An 18,810-nucleotide genomic window follows, 5' to 3' on the forward strand; every position below is an offset into this window, starting at 1 on the left:
AAAATGTGCAAGTATAATTTTAGAGCGAGTGAAGGGAGTGCTAAAGGTACGAGAGGAGAGCATAAGGGTTAATTTCACAAGCAAGTTCACCCATATACAAAAAGACAACAGACACAGTGAGTATTTAAATATAAAATCTTTATTAAGACTAAGATCTCGCACATGAAATCTCATTGCACATTAAAGTGGCAGACACTGTCAGACAGCGAACCTGGATATGGCTAAATAACACCGAGAGATTTCATTTTAACTTTTATAATCGTTTACTGTAGCAACACTGCAGTGGTTTGTACCATTACACAATTGAAATCTAGCATGATGCATGCAGACTTACCTATCCTCACACAGAAGCCTGCGAAACCCTCACATTCCCGTATCAACACATCACCATCAATCCCAAATCTAACTCATCTTATTCTTTACTTCTCTCCCATACAAACGAAAAATTAAGAAAAAAATTAAAACATTGTTGTTACAGATAAAACGACTAAAGAATATTTCAAACAAACCATGTGATAAACACTAAAGTACCGTAAAAGTTCCACCAAGGATGGAAATAAAACATTATTATATATTGTGAATTAGCAGTTACAGTAAGACTGATTTCCCTTAAAAACAAACAGAATGCAAAAAAAGACTCATCGTGTCCCTTTGACACACACGCACATCTCTAAAAGTGCATTACAGATGATGTGTCGGAAAAACATCACATACCTATTTCATATTACCCGAAATATGTATTGCATTAATCTAGAAATTCTTTAGGATTTCATCTTTTTTACAGAAATAATGTGCCTGATTTCATCACAGCATTAAATAGTTTTTACACGTACTGTCGCAAAGCAACCTCTATTGGAATGCAGCAAGTTACTTAGAGAAATACACAACGGCCAAAGGTCAACTACTGACTATTTCCAGTCCAGAGTCCACCAACATTTTGTCACTGAAATCCTTCCTTAAACACATCAAACTTCCTTTAGACAGATCAGGATCAACTCTCTCAACGCTCTCATCAACTCTTTGAAATCAAGAAATCGATCATATTGAGCATTTAGAGGAAGCAATCTCGGAAGTTTGATCTTTAAATACTTCAAGACATTCTTGAAATCCCACAATGCAGTGCAAGTCTCTAGTCATAAACAGACAGACCACTGAAACGTATCACAGGCCAAAAAAGTGGCAACAGCATCGCATCACCATTAAATCATCTATAATCAGCATATAAATGCAGAATGCACTCCTGTCTGCTCACTTGCCATTCCGTCCACATAAATACGTTCACAAAACCAAGACAAGCCAGTTGTATGACAACAAATCTCTTGAACCTACGAAAAGCACCTCAGAATCACCCAAAAAAAATTTCATAAACGGTTTCTACCAGCTAAACGGAAATGAAATTGATCACAGCTCTCACCACAGGAAGCTCAGATGATGTAAAACATTTCCAGCAAAGTATTTCAGCATCTAACAGTCACAGATAAATTGTCAGAATTCAGCATGACACATTTTTTTCGACCCAAGGTAGATGAATAAAGAAAAAAGCATTTCGATGCCCTTGTAGCTCGATATAAAAACAGCTGGTTGATTTATGCAGATCATTTTATCACTGATATCCATCATTTTTTCGACTCCCAGTTTTTTAAAAGCTGTTTTATGTTTGAGTTCAAGAACACTGCGGTATTTCCACCCTCAAAGAGATTTGAATGGCGGCCGTATGCGGCCATAAAGGAAGGGTGTGGGTGGAGCTCTTTGGTGATGAAAAGCAAATGTTTTGGTTTCTCTATGCAGTGAAGGCAAAATGGAGAGCATAGTGATCACTAAGAACTCTGGGTGAACAAAAGCCCTATTAACATCCACAACACTTAAGTTAAAGGCTAATTGTAGATTAAAAAAGGCCTAAACTCGGACGTTTGCAGTGAAATGTTGGCTAAGCCATGCAAACAATACACAAATGACACTCTGCAACTATCAGCAATCTTTCATCTAAAAGTATACATGTCAAAATTAGGCTATACCTGTGCGATACTGTACACTATAATCATTTATATAGGAGAGATTTGAGTGAGCAGAAATCAATTATGTTCAAATCTCTCTGCTGATGATGGATTAATGTGCTAAAGAAATAATAAACTAGCAAACTAGCACATAAGTTAATGCTAGCAGTTAAGTTCCCTAAATGCGGCCAAAGTGAGTCATTTTCTAAATGACTCATATGAATCAATACATAAAGAAGCTGACGAATCAAGTGTTTAAAAGACTCAGTTTTGATTCTTGGAGCTGCCTTTTCGTTCAAGAATCAAACTGAAAATCACACACATACGATTCTACAGAGCTGGTGTATGATTGGACAGCTGGTTGTAAAGCTTTGCGTGCTGATTGGTGCAGAATGGAGGTGTGAAGTGCCTGTCCAGTTCGCACCCATTCCCTCTGCTGGACATTAATGTATGAAATGTTTATAGTGAAAGGTGTCTAATAAAGATGAGTGGCTTAGGTGAGTTAAAGGTCACAGGACAAAGCATGTGGCCTTTTAAAGTGTGATAAAGGTCAGTGGTCCCATGTCAAAGTTGAGTCTGTGTGATATAGACAAGGTGAAAAGTCGTGGTTCAGTACACGCAGAGGTCAGGGAACTTCATTTCATAGACTGGCACAGACTGGTACTGGGCATGGCCTGATGTCACGGTCACGGTGCCCGAGGGGCTCGGGGGAGGGCTGATTAGAGATGAACAGACAGAACGACCAATCAAATATCAGTTCACACTGAAAAATATTTTCAAAACATACTAACACTTTCATTTTACACCGGTGAAAACTCTCAAAAGTCAACTTACCGAATGGTGAGTTCAAATATCTGAGCCAAGCGATCATGCAGCATGTTGGCCTGAAAACACACAGAGGAATGTTCAAATACTGCATTATGGGTTCTCAATTACCACAACACAATGAGTGTGTTTCTCTGCACAATCTTACAGAAATGGCCCCATATTTTTTGCATGTTGCCACAATTTCACTTTTACTGTATGAACAAAATGGCTTCAGGGGCATTTCCTCAGAGGAGGCAAGGGAGACAATGCCTCCTAAAAAAATAGGATGAGAAAATAATCCATATTACAAAAATATAATTCAAAAAGTGTATAAATCACTCGTTTTGCTTAAGTAACACTGTCCAACAGCGACACCCGCAGGTAAAGTTACAGCGGGACAGTGACGTCTCTCTTGCCTCCCCTGAGCCCATTGAGTTTTAACAGACCCCCTAAAGCATGGGGGGGGGGGGGGTAATTGTGAAGGAATGAGGGAAAGTCACGTGAGAGAAGGCAATGCCTCTATTGCGTTATGATTGGTTCACGTGATAATCCAGTCTCTTGTTTTCATGCGTGCTCCACGTTCGCGAATCAGTCTGAATAAACAAAATGCTAAATTAACGGGAAGACTAATTAAAGAGTAAACAGCTCAGCCACCATCACCCCTTTATGCCACGTCAAAATCAAGCTGGAAATGGTCTGAACACTTGATGACTGTGGAGGTTTTTAGTGAGCAAACATGTCTGTGACAGACAGTTTACCGAGCTTGATGACTAATGAAAACAAGTTGACTCTTAAAAAGAACAGCTGAACATCAGTTTATGTATATATATTTATTACTGTCCAAAAAATATTGTTATTGCTCTCAAACAATAAATAATTATTTTAGTTATCATATCAGCCAAAATGTCCATATTGGTGCTTCCCTAGTTTTGTTTTAAAAGTAAAGAGGCTGAAAGACAGATCGGCAGATCACACACAAGCTGTACCTTGGACTCGCAGTGGGCTGCAATCTCCTCAAACGGAGCTTTCTGGAACTTTTCCATCACCTGCCGTCTCCTCTCCCTTTCTTGTTCCTCCAGACCAGTGGTATCTGAGAGAGATGGCACGACATCAGAGACTAACACACACATATAAAACACACACCCACCAACACTGAGAAGATTCTGATTCACACGTACCGATGGCCTTCTTTAGGGTCTCAAACGTGATTTCCTCTGCAAGCTGAGACTATAGGATAAACACAAAAATATGTTCATTAGTCTAATTCTTGAAAATTATTCAAGCGTGTTTAATTTGTGTTCATTTATGTTTTTGTCCGGTGTACCTGATCAGGTAAGCTGTTGGAAATGATGTCAACTTGGAGAGAAATAGTGTCGACAAAACTCTTCCTACGGGGCAGCCGGTCTTCATCTGTGGGTCAGAAATCAATGATGTATAAATAGTCGAAGCTTTGAGGACTCAAATATTTCTGATCATGCACGGATTCGGCCTTGATTTGTGCTAAACTAAACCCAGTATCCGCATCTCTGATATATGGGTTTAATTAGCCTCTTATTCATAAGGGGAGGTGAATTTCCCTCACTTTTTTTCTCACTGCCTGCTCATGTTTAATGAATGTTATGTTCAGGCAAAGCAGCATGAAAGCATTATTAAACAGAAGAAAATGCAAATCACTCAAACAAAGACAGAAATCACAGCAACGTAAGTTTCAAAAGAATATTTTATGAGTAAAAGTAAGAGTTTCAGGGTGAGAGTGCTGATGTACAGAAATACAACTCCATAACAATCTCATTTCAGAAAACTATATACACTCACATTCCATCAAAAGAGTCCTTGCATGTTTCTTTTTTAATCCTCATTATAACTGCATTATATTAAGGATGAACATATGAGGACGAACATATATGCTTTATTTATAATATATATATATATATATATATATATATATATATATATATACTAAAAGCATATACTTTTAGTCTATTTTTCCACACAAATCAGCACTTAAAATGTGTAAAAAAGAGGAATCTTTGACCATATATTTATGGGTAAAATAAACCCTCAACTCAAAGGGTTTCTCGAGTGCAGCAGGTCTACTGCGATTGGAAGAAAGTGAGGTCCAAAAAGGTCAATAAAATGTCAAATGATGCTTCATCAGCACTCTCCCCGAGACCCAAGCTTCTAAACTGTGAGCTCGAACTGGTGTGTGTCTCTCTTTAACCTACCAGTAACACAGTCCAGACGACAGCAGCATACAAAACACCAAATCAGTTAAACAGGACTGATTTATCACATGACACATCGCACTTATACTTCACCCCACTGTTGAGTTATTCAACACCACATTCAGGAGCTACTGGGAAATCAGTTCCGGAAACTACGGAGGACGGGAGGTCTACATCTGCAGCTGTGGTAAACTTACGGTTGTACTGGGGAGAAACTAACTACATATTCTTACTATCCACACACTGACAGGTGACCTCACTAACTCAATGATAGTACCTCTGGATGCCTGTTTGCATCTGTGCAGAATCTTTCCTACCGTGTACAGGACTGCAGTGCAAAAACACACACAGGCAGAGAAAAGGCAAAAGTGGAAGAAGCAGGTGAATTCACATGTGAAAGGAAAGATCTTCAGGAGTTAGTATTTCAGAGGTTTAATTGTGAGCATTGCTGTTGCGAGGGACTTGGTGATTGATTTTAGCACCAGATTCCTGGCTGTAAAACAACTTTAAAAAATCTGAACAGATTTTAAAACACTAGGCATCATATACTTGCTCACTTTGTAAATGGTAACAGAGAAAAACTGGGCATCATACACTAACCAACTGAGGATCACACACTACCAAACTTTCAGGTCGTTCCAAACACAACAAACTCATGCAGAAACGCACCTCTTCCTCTAAGAGACACGTGACAAATGAAAACAATATGTGTTCTAAAATCGGATAAAAATATCAAACCTGTTATATTCTCAGACTGGACAGAATCATGTGCTAGGTCTGAAATTGCATACTGAATAGTAGGTTTGAAACTTATCTTAAGGGACAGTTCACTTTGAAATTAAATTTTGGTATGTTTTAGCTTACCTCAAGGGCATCCAAGATGTAGGTGTCTTTTTTTCCGCAGTAGTTTCAATTTTGATATTTTTTTTTTCTTGTCTGTCAGTCATGTAATGCAGGTCTATGGTCACTGTCTCAAGAGCATGCACAGAGTCCAAATTAAAACAATTCCCCATCGTAAGTACACATTGATGGCCTAAGACATGAAACGAGTGGTTTGTGTGAGAAAACGAACAGTATTTATATTGTTTTTACCTCTTATTCACAGCCACGTCCAAGTGATCTGAGGGCGCGCGCGCATCCTGGTGTGTGACGTGTACGCAGACTGGTGCATAGATATATACACCAGATGTCGCTTTGTCTACGGCAGTTCATTGGAACGAATGTCTTTAAGGCGACATCTAGAAACTCTCACACAAACCGCTCGTTTCATGTCTTAGGCCATCAATGTGTACTTACGATGGGGAATTGTTTAATTTGGACGATGGGGAATTGTTTTAATTTGGACTCTGTGCATGCTCTTTGAGACAGTGACCATAGACCTGCATTATATGACTGACAGACAAGAACGGTTTGACCTAAAAATATCCAAATTGAAACTACTGCGGAAAAAAAGACACCTACATCTTGGATGCCCTTGAGGTAAGCTAAAACATACCAAAATTTAATTTCAAAGTGAACTATCCCTTTAACACTTATCATAACTTAAACACGTACGAATGTGTGTAGTATGAATGAAATTTGGAAGTGCTACATCCACCATGATGTCATTGTCATGTGACATATGATGGGTTGCTTCACGTCCATTAAAAAATCCTCTACCGTGGCCTCATGGGATAGTAAAACGTCCATCAAATGCGCACTTAAGAATCTTGACTGAAGTAGTAGGTCATCCAGCTACCTTCTGCCTACTGTTTTATGAATTCGGACATACTACTTGGCTCAAAAATCGAATCGGTTTTAAACCTACTATATAGTATGGAGGTAGGCATATTCAGATGCAGCAAAAGTCTGAAGCTAAAAGAGGAGTCTGTGCCCATAATACACTGCAGATTTTCTATCTGCAGACTGGCCAAAAAACTGCAAATCTGGGCAAAAGTCACGTAGTGTATTCCAGCTTTAGGTAACTGCACAGTGCATAAGTACATAGAGTATAAGTGCATAGTGGATAGTGTGTAATTTGGGATGCAACTAGTATGAAATTGGATTCACAACCATCTTATTTTCATTATGTGACATTTCTGGTGTGAAAAAACAGGATGAGACAATTTTACCCACAGCGATTTGATTAGAGGGAAATACTACATTAGTGGCGGGTCCTTCTCTAAGGAATAACTTACCAAATCACATTAGAACGGCTTCCACTCTATCGGAGATCAAATTCTGTCTTAAAACTCAACTTTTCCCTTGGCTTTTAATGTGTAGATCTATCTGGTTCTTATGGTGATTCAAATTTGATGATACTCATTTATTGTGCACCCTTATGCTTTTATTGTCCAGCACTTTGGTCGGCCTGTGGCTGTTTTTAAATGCGCTTTAGAAATAAACCGAACAGAACTTAATCTTTTATCAAATCCTTGATAAACGATTATGAAAGAAAACATTTGTTAATATAGGGTTAATTACCATTTAATTTAGCTTCTTAATAATAATATTACAAATGATGAACATCACACAGTTATTGAACTGAGCTGAATCAACTCTGTCTGAACTGACTTCAACTCTGAATAAATACACGATTGTCTCTTTTAGAGCTGCTTTACAGCAGAATTGATCATTATATTCCTGTTTATCACTGTAAAGCTGCTTTGAAACAATCTGTATTGTATAAAGCACACTATAAATAAAGATCAGATATAATATATATATATATATATATATATATATTAAATCAGATAACGTCTCCATTTTGTATAGTACAGAATAGTATGTTTACCTGTAACCTGGGGTATGTACGGTATAGCCAGTCTCTCTACGTTATATCCAGGTAGAGTCAGAGCTTCCGCCAGATCAGCTGTTTGAAAATACAAAGTAATGTCGTCCCGCTCCAAAGAGTCTGGGAACCTGATCCACACACACAAACATTCAGACACACACAAGGAAAGACGTCTGGAATCAGTTATGCCAGTATTATTATTTATTATAACAACTAAAATCTATCATTTTAAAGGCTATATGTGAATTTAGGAATCCCAACATTATAATGAACAGCATGAAAAATGGATATTTATTTTGAGATCAGCTAAATATTACATTTAACGGTGTTCTTAAATTATTAGTATTTTTAAAGATTAACTTAAGAGTGTTAGATGACAGCAAAGGAATTTTATATGTAAAAAAGTAGAGAAATTGAGCTTCATAATTAATGATCCAAAATCAACTGATACTGACACATTTTAAAAAAATCTCTCATATAGGCTGAGTACTATGGAAGCTTGTTTCCGCCACGGAATAAAAAAGGTAACTGTGATTTTTTAATTCAAGATTCAGACTTTTTTTCCCCTTCCATAGATTACTGATATAGTTCTTAGGAAAAACACATTCACACAGAAATACTCACACACACTTCTCTCTAAAAACGTGTTCAGGCAGAAGGTACGGAGCATCCAGATTTCTCATCTCAATCACCTGACAGGAAGAAAAGGAGTTACAGGAATTTTTATGTAGGGTGTATGTGTGTGTGTGTGCCATAAGTGCATATGCATTTACCTTGCTGACGTGTTGGCAAAAAAGGGGAATTGCAATCATCTGACTGAGGAAATTGAGGTATGCGGCGACCAACGCCATGATGCCACAGCGAATAAACATGGGCATATTCTCCTCATTGACTAGGGCCATGTCCTTCAGCCAATCAAAATACAGAGATTAGAATGACAAATCTGAAATCTAAGATTAATTGCTTCTGGTAAATCGCTTCGGATTCAAGCATCTGCTAAATCAATAAATGTAATTGTAGGTGAGAATACCTGTAGTGCGATGGACAGGCGGATGAGGTCAATCGCCACCTCTTCATTGGCCAGTTCAATAGTGATCAGAGCCAGAGCTGTGAAGAGCAGCTCAAAGTTCTTCTGAACGTTATCTTCCTCCTTACAGCCCAGATAGATGTGTCTGTATAACTGCTGCCCATGCTGGAGGGAGAAAGAGCAACAGTTTAAGGGCTGAGGTTCTACATGTCTGTGGTTGTGATGTCTGTGTGCGTTTGTATCTTGTACCTTTTTCATGAAAACCACATCCTGTTTGGAGATTTTTTCTCTTTTGAACTTCAGAGCAGCTACATTAGGAATAATCCTGCGTACACACACAAAAACACATGACACAATTTAAAAATTAATTGATTCAATAAGAGTTCATCACTCTTACCCACAACTTCTGGCACCAGTGTTGTTATTGTTCACAAACTAAAACTATTTAAAAAAAAATTCGTTAATTGAAATAAAAAAATATATATATTAGATGAAAAACTTAAAAAACTTTATATACTTACTTAAACTTACTAAAACAAATAAAAATAAATTAAAACAAAAAATAAAAATCAAGCAAACAGGTTCTAGATTTCGCAAAATGCACCAAAACACAAGAATTGCAACTGAAATCTATTTACATCTACAATAATTCAATAATAAACCGTAAAAAGATATCTATTCTATAATAAAATAACCCATTTAGATTGAAAAATACTCCTAAAGGGTTGCTAAGAATTGTGTAGGTAAAGATGCACTGCAGTTCTGCTCAGTTTCAATCAGTCTTTACAATTACAAATCACACTTAAAAGAATGAAACGGTTATGTCAAATTGAACAAATGCATTTACAACATCTTAGGTGCAGTAAGTGATTTTTGAGAAACGCTGTTGAAAGTGGATCAGACTGAGTGCCACAACACACTTGTAGCCAATCAGCAGTAAGGGTCGTGTCCAGTCATGATGGGGGAGGGGAGAGCAAGCAAGAGGGAGGTTTTAAGATAGACTGTAGAAAGAGACGGCTGAGAGACATTACAAAAGAAAAGCTTAGAGGATTATCACTGGAAAAAGAAGGGTTATTATTATCAGGCAAGAGCTTTAAAGAGGTCATATAATGCCATTTTTGTACAAGCTAATATGATTCTTTAGGGTCTAAATTAAAAGTTTGTAATATACTTTAATTAAAAATTCTCATTAGTATTGAAAGAAAACACTCATTTTACCTGGTCAAAAACAGCTGTTTTCAGCACGCCGTTTAAGTGCATGTGTCTTTAAATGATGATGAGCTTTGCTCACCCCACCCCTCTGTTCTGTGCGTACACCGTTTGTAACACAATAAAACAATAACCATAACGCGTCGTTCATTATAAACGTGGGATTATGAATTATATTGATAACGTTGTACATACAAAACATGTCATAATGTACCTGAGTGTAAAAAAAGCCGCATTCATCGTGAAGCGTGCAAGCGATTTGAAAAAAGATTAATATAAATATTAATATAAAGGTTAATAAAATGTTACACTCACTTCAGTTCTTCTGGAGGTGCAGCAGGAACACGAATAGTTGGTATCGATCCTTTTTTCAGGAGCAGCTTCTTAGCAAATAGCCAGCGTTATACTGACCCTCGTTTATAAAGCAGTCTGGTGTGTGAAATGATTCGCGCAAACATGAAAGCATTGACATTGATCGTGGGGAATATTCCCTTCGAAAACAAACTCAGCCACTGCGTCTTCAGCGGTTCGGATTTAGGAACATCAAAATGAATGCTGTGTTCGTTATTACACCCAAGAACAGAACACCACAATCGCTTAGACGCCATTCTGCTCATAGACATTGCTCCAGTGAGTATCAACAATGACGCGCGGACTATGATGACAGACAGCTCGCTCAAGAGTGAGAGCGGGACTGTGTTGAAACGCTGCTGTCAATCACAAATCGTGGGAGGGGCAACCTTTTATGATGGTTGTGTACAGACACTGCCAACACACATTTCAGTACAATCAAAGTGCATGTACCATTATATAACCCCTTTAAGACCCGCTTTAATTAGAAAAGCTTTCCAGCGTTTCTGCTCCATATGAGTAAAACTGGTTTGCTGATTCACAGGACCAAGATATACTGTTGTTGTAATGTTAGCTATAGTAACAGTACAGTTTTGAGTGTCACTAAAGCATTATTTTGCTTCGTCACAGCTATGATAGAGAAACATCCACTCTAGTATTGCGTGTTCGTGCATTTTGGGGGCGGAGCAATGAAGGGAGGGGTGTGTTTGTTTGGGCTGATTTCAAATCAAGTGCTTCTCAGAAATCGCTAACTGCACCTTTAAATTATTAAGGTGTTAAATTGTTTAAGGCGTTAGGCGTTAACACATTAACTTTTGACACCCCTAGTTTTCACACATTCACTTAAGGGTGTTAGTTGAGCATCCATACCGGATCCCCCTGAGCTTGGCTCTGTTGTCATGGCGATCGATGATGTTGTGCAGAATCTCCAAGACGAGTTGCCGGAGTTCGCTGTCTTCCATCAGAGAGATGGAGCACAACGGCTCCAGAAATGCTGCAGGCAGGCCAGCACAGATCGTTTTACACTTAAACCCCGACGTAACCTACACAAACAAAGAATCCATCAGATATGACCAGCACCACCAGAACTAGAACCTATACACACCAGTAACTAGTAACACATTGTCACACTTCTGGAAATGGCCAGCAGTGGGAGATGGAGAGCAAAAGCTGTTGACATCCAAAATAACAATGGTACGCCTCAACCTGCGGCCCATTTTACTGCCTGTTGCCGGGCAACGGTGCCTGAAAAGTTGCCCTGTCTAAAGCCAGCCATAAACCAGACTAAAGACAAAATTGGACATTACAAAAAAAGAAGAAAAAGGACACAAAGCACTAGAGGCAGCTGTAATCTGATGTTATGATCTGTGCAGTCTGCTGTCTAGGAACCTTCAGAAACTCCCTTAAGGAGAGTGCGGATGTTTTTTACTAATAAACTCAGAGACAGAATGTAAGTCTAATATCTTCATTCTGATGTCATGCCTGATACAAGCCTGAGGATTTGCTAACATTAGCGAAATACATTTTTTGGGAAATCTTTCATCCTCATGCAAAATAATAGCATGGATTCCAATTAAAATGACTGGATTTCACGGAGCAACGGTAAAGCAACTGCAATTTTAGTTTCCCTATATCGTTACCGCCTTACAATACACGCATGTTGAGATTCCATGTTTTATGGGGACTTTTTCATAGACTCCATGATTTCCATGATTTTTATACTGTACAAACTGTATAATCTACCCTCGAACCCTAAACACAACCCTCACAGAAAACTTCCTGCATTTTCTAAACATAATTTAATATGATTTACAAGCTCATGGGGACCAAAAAATGTCCCCACAATGTCAAAGAATTCTGGCATTACTATTCTTGTGGAGACATTTTGTCCCTATAATGTAGGATTTACAAGGACCCCACACCCACAAACACACACACACCCACCCACACGAGATTAGAGATTTACCATAATGAGAGAACTTAACAGCATCATCTGGATTCTCTTAGTGCCCTGATGCCTGAGAAAGGAAGAGGAGAGAATTCAAAATCTTCAACATGAATGCTTCACTTTGTTTTTTCCTATTTTTACATACACAATGCATACTAGACTGGGATTAGTCTGTCTCAAATCACAGTACACTGGAAAAAAGGTGTCCAGTGCCCGGATGGAGAGCTATATCCAGTGGAATGTTGAAATTAACATCTGTGCATGTTTTCATAAAAAAAAAAAAAAAAAAAAAGACATGCATACAAGAGTATTGTTTGAAATAATTTTCTTATATGGTATCAAAATAAAATTTGGTGATGTTGTAGTATGTCGAAAAACTTCCACAATTGCCTATTTCATATTCTACAACTCATAATTTTGGGGGTCAGTAAGATGTTTTTTGGAAGAACTCTCTTATGCTCACCAAGGCTGCATTTATTTGATCAAAAATATGGTAAAAACAATAATACTGTGAAATATTATTAAAATTTAATATACTTTAAAAATGTAAAACGTAAAGCTGAAATTTATTACAGTCTTCAATGTAATATGATCCTTCAGAAATCATTCTAATATGCTGATCTGGTGCTTAAGAAACATTTCTTTTGTCCATGTTGACATTTCAGTGGCTGGTAGCAACATCAATAAAATTGAAATTCGATGAAACTCAATATCAATTTCAAGACCACAGCACCATTGAACATACTCATAAAAAAAAAATGGCAGCTGTAGTGACGCAATGACTTTACCAGTTTTTATTAAGAAGGCGGGACTTATTCCACCATATTGAGCTTTGCACTTTCTCCCATTTATAGTAATATGAGTGCATCTATCTAAAGTCTTGGACATTACTTGAAGTCATTCAAGACAAGTAAACTAATGCTGTACAATAAAGAACAAAAAAGGAATAATACAAATAAAAGCAACTAAACAAGGACAAAAATGAAATAAACAGTGCTTTAAGTTCTTCAGATCTGTAACAGCAATACTTTATCCTGCCTTTTTATACTCACTGAAGACAAACTTTGCATGTTGCAAATGGCAAATGTGCATGTGTCAGTTTAGCAATCAGCAATTATCATGGATTTAAGACAATTTCTCCAAACACTACAACTGCCGATAATGACAAATGTAGAATCACACTGTCCTACCCGATCTTGACGGTGTCCAGCGTGTGGCACGGCGTGCCGTAAACAGGCACTTTCCCCATAATGAACATCATCACTTCTGCTCTCTGATAATCAGGAAGATTTCCTCCAAAGAAACCTAGACATGCACATGAATCCATTTTATTGAATTTGTTCAGTGTTTTGGCATCACAAAAGGTCAGATCTTAGTGAGCACATGAAGCGGTCACCAATTGTTTGGATGATGGCGTTCTGGACGATCCGCTCCTCGCTCTCTTTGGTGCGGGTGGAGGAAAGGCTGCTCGCGGAGTTCCTGCGGGAACCGTCGACCAGCTCAAAATCCACACTCATACGCAGATGCTTCAGCAGGGTGTTAAAAACCTCCAGGACCGTTGGACCTGAGAATACACACACAGCACAAAAGTAATTATGCAGAATTATGCTGATTTTGCTTCAAAGCAAGCACAGAGGATGTCACACTCAAAATGTCACAGATGTCTGTGCCAACTTAAGCACTACATGATATAAAAAAACAAAAAAACATCACGGCATGTGACTCAGACTAGACACAGAAACTACAGAGCACTGCTAGGGGGAGCTGCAGTTACTCTACACAGCAAACCCAGAAAACCTTCAGCCACTCAAATACACATCCTTAAAGAGAAAACCCCAAAATAAAAATTCTGTCAATAATTACTCACCTCCTTGGAATGACGTTCCAAACCGGAAAGACTTTCGCTCATCTTTGGAACACAAATGAAGATCTTTTTGATGAAATCTGAGAGATTTCCATCCCTCCATTGACAGCTACGCAACTGAAACTTTGACGCTTCAAGAGATCGTAAAGCTAATCTAAATGAATTGAGCGGTTTAGTCCAAATTTTCTGAACAGACTCTATAGCTTTATATGATGAACAGATTGAATTTAGGCTTTTATTCACATCTAAACATTCATCAATGCACACATCAGTTGTGGTAAACGGAAGCTAAAGCATGATCGCTTGACGTGAGAACCAATGAGGTTCATTCTTGTTACGCAGCATGTTTGAGTTTCTGCAAGAGGTTTGTTCTTGAGCATCAAGCAGCTTCTGTTTATGTTCGCTGATCAATGTTTATATGTGAATAAAAGCCTAAATTCAATCTGTTCATCATTTAAAGTGATCGAGTCTCTTCAGAAAATTTGGACTAAACCGCTCAGTTCATATGGATTAGTTTTACAATGAAGTTTCAAAGTGGTAGTTGCGTAGCTGTCAATGGAAAGCTCTCACATTTTATTTCAAAGATCTTCATTTGTTTTCTGAAGATGAACAAAAGTCTTACAGGTTTGAACTATCCCTTTAAATAATCAATTCACCATCAATACCACATGACGGGACCCTAAACAGTTCACTAGTTCACCATTTACGCGTCCAATTTAGTGACTGCCTGAAGGTTTTGAATGGGTGAGAGCTGTGCTTGTTAACATACCCAACCACATATTGGATGGTGAAGAGACGGGACTGAGAAACGTGTAAGCATTGTGTTGATTAGGAGCAATATGACCTGTGAGAGAAAACAGATTTCAGGAAGGAGAGATGGAAGACAAAAGACAATGAGGAATGAGCACCAGGAGAGATTAAGAGAGGAAAAGAGGAAATGTGAGTGGTCGTTTGGTATTTTTTGGCATCTGTTTGTAATCAGAGTAAATCAACGACAGGTAGAGTTTTACATTGAAAAGTTTGGCGTTAGTAATATTTTTTTTAATGAATACTATTTATTCAGCAAAGACATTTTTAATACTAAAAAAGTATTTAAACAAATGCTGTTTTCATGAAATTTCATTGAGAAAATTGTATCATGGTTTCCACAAAAATAAAAAGCAGCACAACTGTTTTTTTTAACAAGATATTTCTTAAGCAACAAATCAGCATATTAGAATAATTTCCAAAGGATAAAAAATTCAGCTTTGCATCACAGGAATAACTTGCATTTTAAAAATATAGTTTAGTTAAATCATAATATTTTATAATCTTACTGTTTTAGGGTATTTTTGATCAAATAAAGATAGCCTTTGTGAGCATAAGATCCTTCTTTTATAAACATCCTTCTTGGTGAGCAGAAGAGACTTCTTTTAAAAATGTAACCAACCCTAAACCTTTGAATATTAGAGGAAATATAACAAATGTAAAAGTAGATTTTTACATTTTTGGAATAAAACAAGATCCAAGATGCTAGGATGATTCTTACTAAGTCAAAACATGCAAATCTTCATGATATGCAAGTCCTCAGTTTGTATATTTTTTATCTTATCGCTCATACTAATTCATCTCTCCTCAAAAAGCCCCACAATTTGAGTTACTACCTACCAATGTCCGTAACACAAACAACGCAAGATGGAAAGCTGAATTCTTATGGTTAATGGTTTGTAAACCACACACACACAAAGTACGAGCGATAACAATCAAAATGCTCATCTTAGGGTACGTTTACCCTTAGATCCCCATTCACATGGATCCACGAAAACGACTAAAAACGTTATGTTATGCTGTCAGGCCAATAGTTGGCGATGTCACTTTGTAAAGAAACACTATGCACTCTGTAGGCCCTCAAAACGCCACAGTCAGGCAAATGAACAGCCAAAACGCATAAAAAGTTTTATGTTAGTTGAAAACAGTGTTGTGTAAACGGCTCCTTAGATGGTCAGTACTCAGTCTTACCGATGGAGCCCTTGGCTGCTATGGCAACCGTCTCCAGCAGCACCTGAACGATACCTGCCCTCACACGTGGGGTGTTCTTACTGTGGGTGTCAAGGTGAGACAACACTTGCTGGATCACGTGGTGAGAATGCTGGGCCTGAAACACACGCAAACACTTCATAAAACATGCTGTAGAAGTGAATTTAATTTACTCTCCATTATCATTAAACGCTTCAACGGCCACACAGGATTAACATAAAGAGATTGGAGTGAGAATATGTTCACTTTACCTGTATTGAGTACATGATTATCCTGAAACAGGAAACAGCAAAATCGTTCGGGTCCCACAGACGATGGTTGTCTAAATGCCTGTAGGAAAACAATGCTGTGAATTACAGTATGCCCTTTTATAAGACAGCATATTTATCTAAATAGTCATTCATTCAAATTTTTGACATGCATCCCTTTTCCCTGTGTTTAACGCTTTCAGCTAACAATACTGGTGAAGTGGGCTCAGTTCTGTTAAGCAAATTTGCCACATTTAAATCAGCAGAATTGAGCGTTTCCTAAATTAGCACTCGTTGCAATACACAAAGAATGCTTTTGCTCTTTCATAAAGTAAGTCTATGGAGGATCTGTGTGATGTTTATTTATTTGACATTATGGGAATTATCCAAAGAAATGTTAAAATGTTGTCTTTTATAATAGAGACACAAGGTACTCCGAGATAAAAACAAGTGGTATTTTTTGCCTCATTTTCCAAAACTTTTAATGAATCTCCCAAAAGGGGACCAAAAATACAGCTTTTTTCCTCTACTGCAATTAGATTAAACATTGTCACCCCTGAATTTAGATTCAGTCGCTGCCGTTTTTAATCATGCTACTGTGTAATTGGACAATTTCTTGAAAAGAAAAGCAGTAGATAAAAAGCTCTGCAATGTCCCAATTTATTCCAGCCCATTTAAGAATAATGTCGAAACAACTTTTAGCACTTTTTCACAACGTTTACAAAAATCTCCATTTCATTCTTATGGGCATGTTCTGTAAAGCTTGCCTGAGTTTAATACTTAATACAAAAGAGAGACAAAAACCATCAACTCTAACTCTAACTATCCCTAAGTTGAGGGATAGTTCACCCAAAATTTTTAATTCTGCTATTATTTATTTACTCACTATCATGTCATTCTAAACCTGTATGATTTTATTTCACCTTTTTTGTCTATACATTGGAAATCAATGGTCACCAAAACTGTTTGTTTACCAGCATTCTTCAAAATATCTTTTTTTTATTTTGCCGAAGAAAAGTCATAGAGGTTTAAGTCACCCTGAAATCAAAATGGACAATTCCTATATTTTATGGAATATTGCAGTGTTTATTATAATCGTTTCATCTGTGCATTTAATTTTTGTTTTAATTCATTCTCTTCTCTGAAGACGTCTGCGTCTGAAATCGCATACTCTCTTGAGTAGGTACATATTTTGAACTAGTACTTATTTTGTAAGCACTACACAAGTATGTTCTATATAGTATGAATGTGTGAAGTATGAATGTAATCCTACTACATCCGTCATGTTGTCATTATCACATGACCTATATTGTAGGGAAGTATGTGATTTTGGATAGAGCCAACATATAGGAATAGCAAACCACAACGATCCAATCAATTACCAATGGACAAAATCAAGCCCTTCTCTACATTTTTTCCTTGTTCGATTGTCCGTTTACCCCACAATATATGTCACAACAGGGAAGAAATGGCTATCACAACTTCTGTTTCATGCCAACTTTAAAGGCTCAAGTGCAAGTTCACAGACAACTGTGTAATCCAGGTATTCGGAGTCGGTTCTGTCACTAGTGTCTGTCATATCGAGCACGGTGGTTCCACTCAACAGAAGCTGTGATGCGGAAAACTTGAGCATTCCTGCGCCGCAACACAAATCATGTTCCCACACCTTTATCTCTCCTCTTTTCCGCAGTCTGATCTAACTCTAAAACCTCTATGCCACCATCCTCTCCCTTCCTGCTGTCGCCATGGTAACGTCAATCTGATCTCACCCCCCATCCGATGAGAGCTATTTTTGGAACGCCTGAAATCCCCTTCCACCCAAAAAAAAAGAAGCTCTCGCTGTCTGTCTCCGCGAACACCAGCCGTACGTGTTATCAGAGGTACAGATATCTACCCTAGAGCTCAAAGTTCCCTCAAAACCTCACACAAGTTCAATAAATACAGAGCACACAGCGAACAGTATAATAAGGAGAGAGAGAGTTAGAGAACGAGAGAGACACGATAGATGACGGAGAAGGTGAGGGAGTGCGATAGAGAAAGAGACGTGCTCGAGAGCCCCTCGGCGCTTTGATATTCTCTCTTTACAGACATTTCACTCAGCGCTAATTGGCCAATGACTGAGATGAGCCAAAACGGTCTCATTAATGAGCCCTGAGAGCGTCTGCACACACACTGCATACGGCTGCATGTGTCTGAATTGTGTGCTAATAAGCTACAGATGGAGACCAGGTCAGGGCAGTCAAACCGAGAGCTGCTCATTTACACACGATGCCAAAGTCAAAGCAGCTCATCTTCAGATCTGAATCTAAAGTTTCACCTTCAGCCTCCGTCAAACTCACCGCTGACAT

The 18,810-nt window shown here is 38.0% G+C and overlaps 1 protein-coding gene across 2 annotated transcripts in view; it reads right to left on the reverse strand.

Moving 5' to 3' along the window:
- Nucleotides 1-121: 121 nt before the first annotated feature.
- efr3a (EFR3 homolog A) overlaps nucleotides 122-18,810 on the reverse strand; it is a 46,290-nt gene continuing 27,601 nt past the window's right edge. The window contains exons 9-25 of one of the 2 annotated variants that reach the window (XM_081374251.1): nucleotides 16,466-16,544; nucleotides 16,197-16,332; nucleotides 14,968-15,042; nucleotides 13,731-13,898; nucleotides 13,525-13,639; nucleotides 12,353-12,404; nucleotides 11,257-11,429; nucleotides 9,076-9,151; nucleotides 8,830-8,991; nucleotides 8,573-8,704; nucleotides 8,424-8,491; nucleotides 7,800-7,927; nucleotides 4,126-4,211; nucleotides 3,980-4,028; nucleotides 3,788-3,891; nucleotides 2,829-2,878; nucleotides 122-2,709 (exon numbers count right to left, since the gene is read on the reverse strand). In XM_081374251.1, coding sequence (XP_081230377.1) covers nucleotides 2,604-2,709; nucleotides 2,829-2,878; nucleotides 3,788-3,891; nucleotides 3,980-4,028; nucleotides 4,126-4,211; nucleotides 7,800-7,927; nucleotides 8,424-8,491; nucleotides 8,573-8,704; nucleotides 8,830-8,991; nucleotides 9,076-9,151; nucleotides 11,257-11,429; nucleotides 12,353-12,404; nucleotides 13,525-13,639; nucleotides 13,731-13,898; nucleotides 14,968-15,042; nucleotides 16,197-16,332; nucleotides 16,466-16,544 — 1,759 coding nt within the window. In that variant the 3' untranslated portion in view covers nucleotides 122-2,603. The remainder of the gene's footprint in view (nucleotides 2,710-2,828; nucleotides 2,879-3,787; nucleotides 3,892-3,979; nucleotides 4,029-4,125; nucleotides 4,212-7,799; nucleotides 7,928-8,423; nucleotides 8,492-8,572; nucleotides 8,705-8,829; nucleotides 8,992-9,075; nucleotides 9,152-11,256; nucleotides 11,430-12,352; nucleotides 12,405-13,524; nucleotides 13,640-13,730; nucleotides 13,899-14,967; nucleotides 15,043-16,196; nucleotides 16,333-16,465; nucleotides 16,545-18,810) is intronic. The other variant, XM_081374252.1, reaches the window with a different exon arrangement.

This window comes from Scardinius erythrophthalmus (assembly GCF_964197995.2).
Source record: "Scardinius erythrophthalmus genome assembly, chromosome: 9".
Classification (NCBI taxonomy): Eukaryota; Metazoa; Chordata; class Actinopteri; order Cypriniformes; family Leuciscidae; genus Scardinius; species Scardinius erythrophthalmus.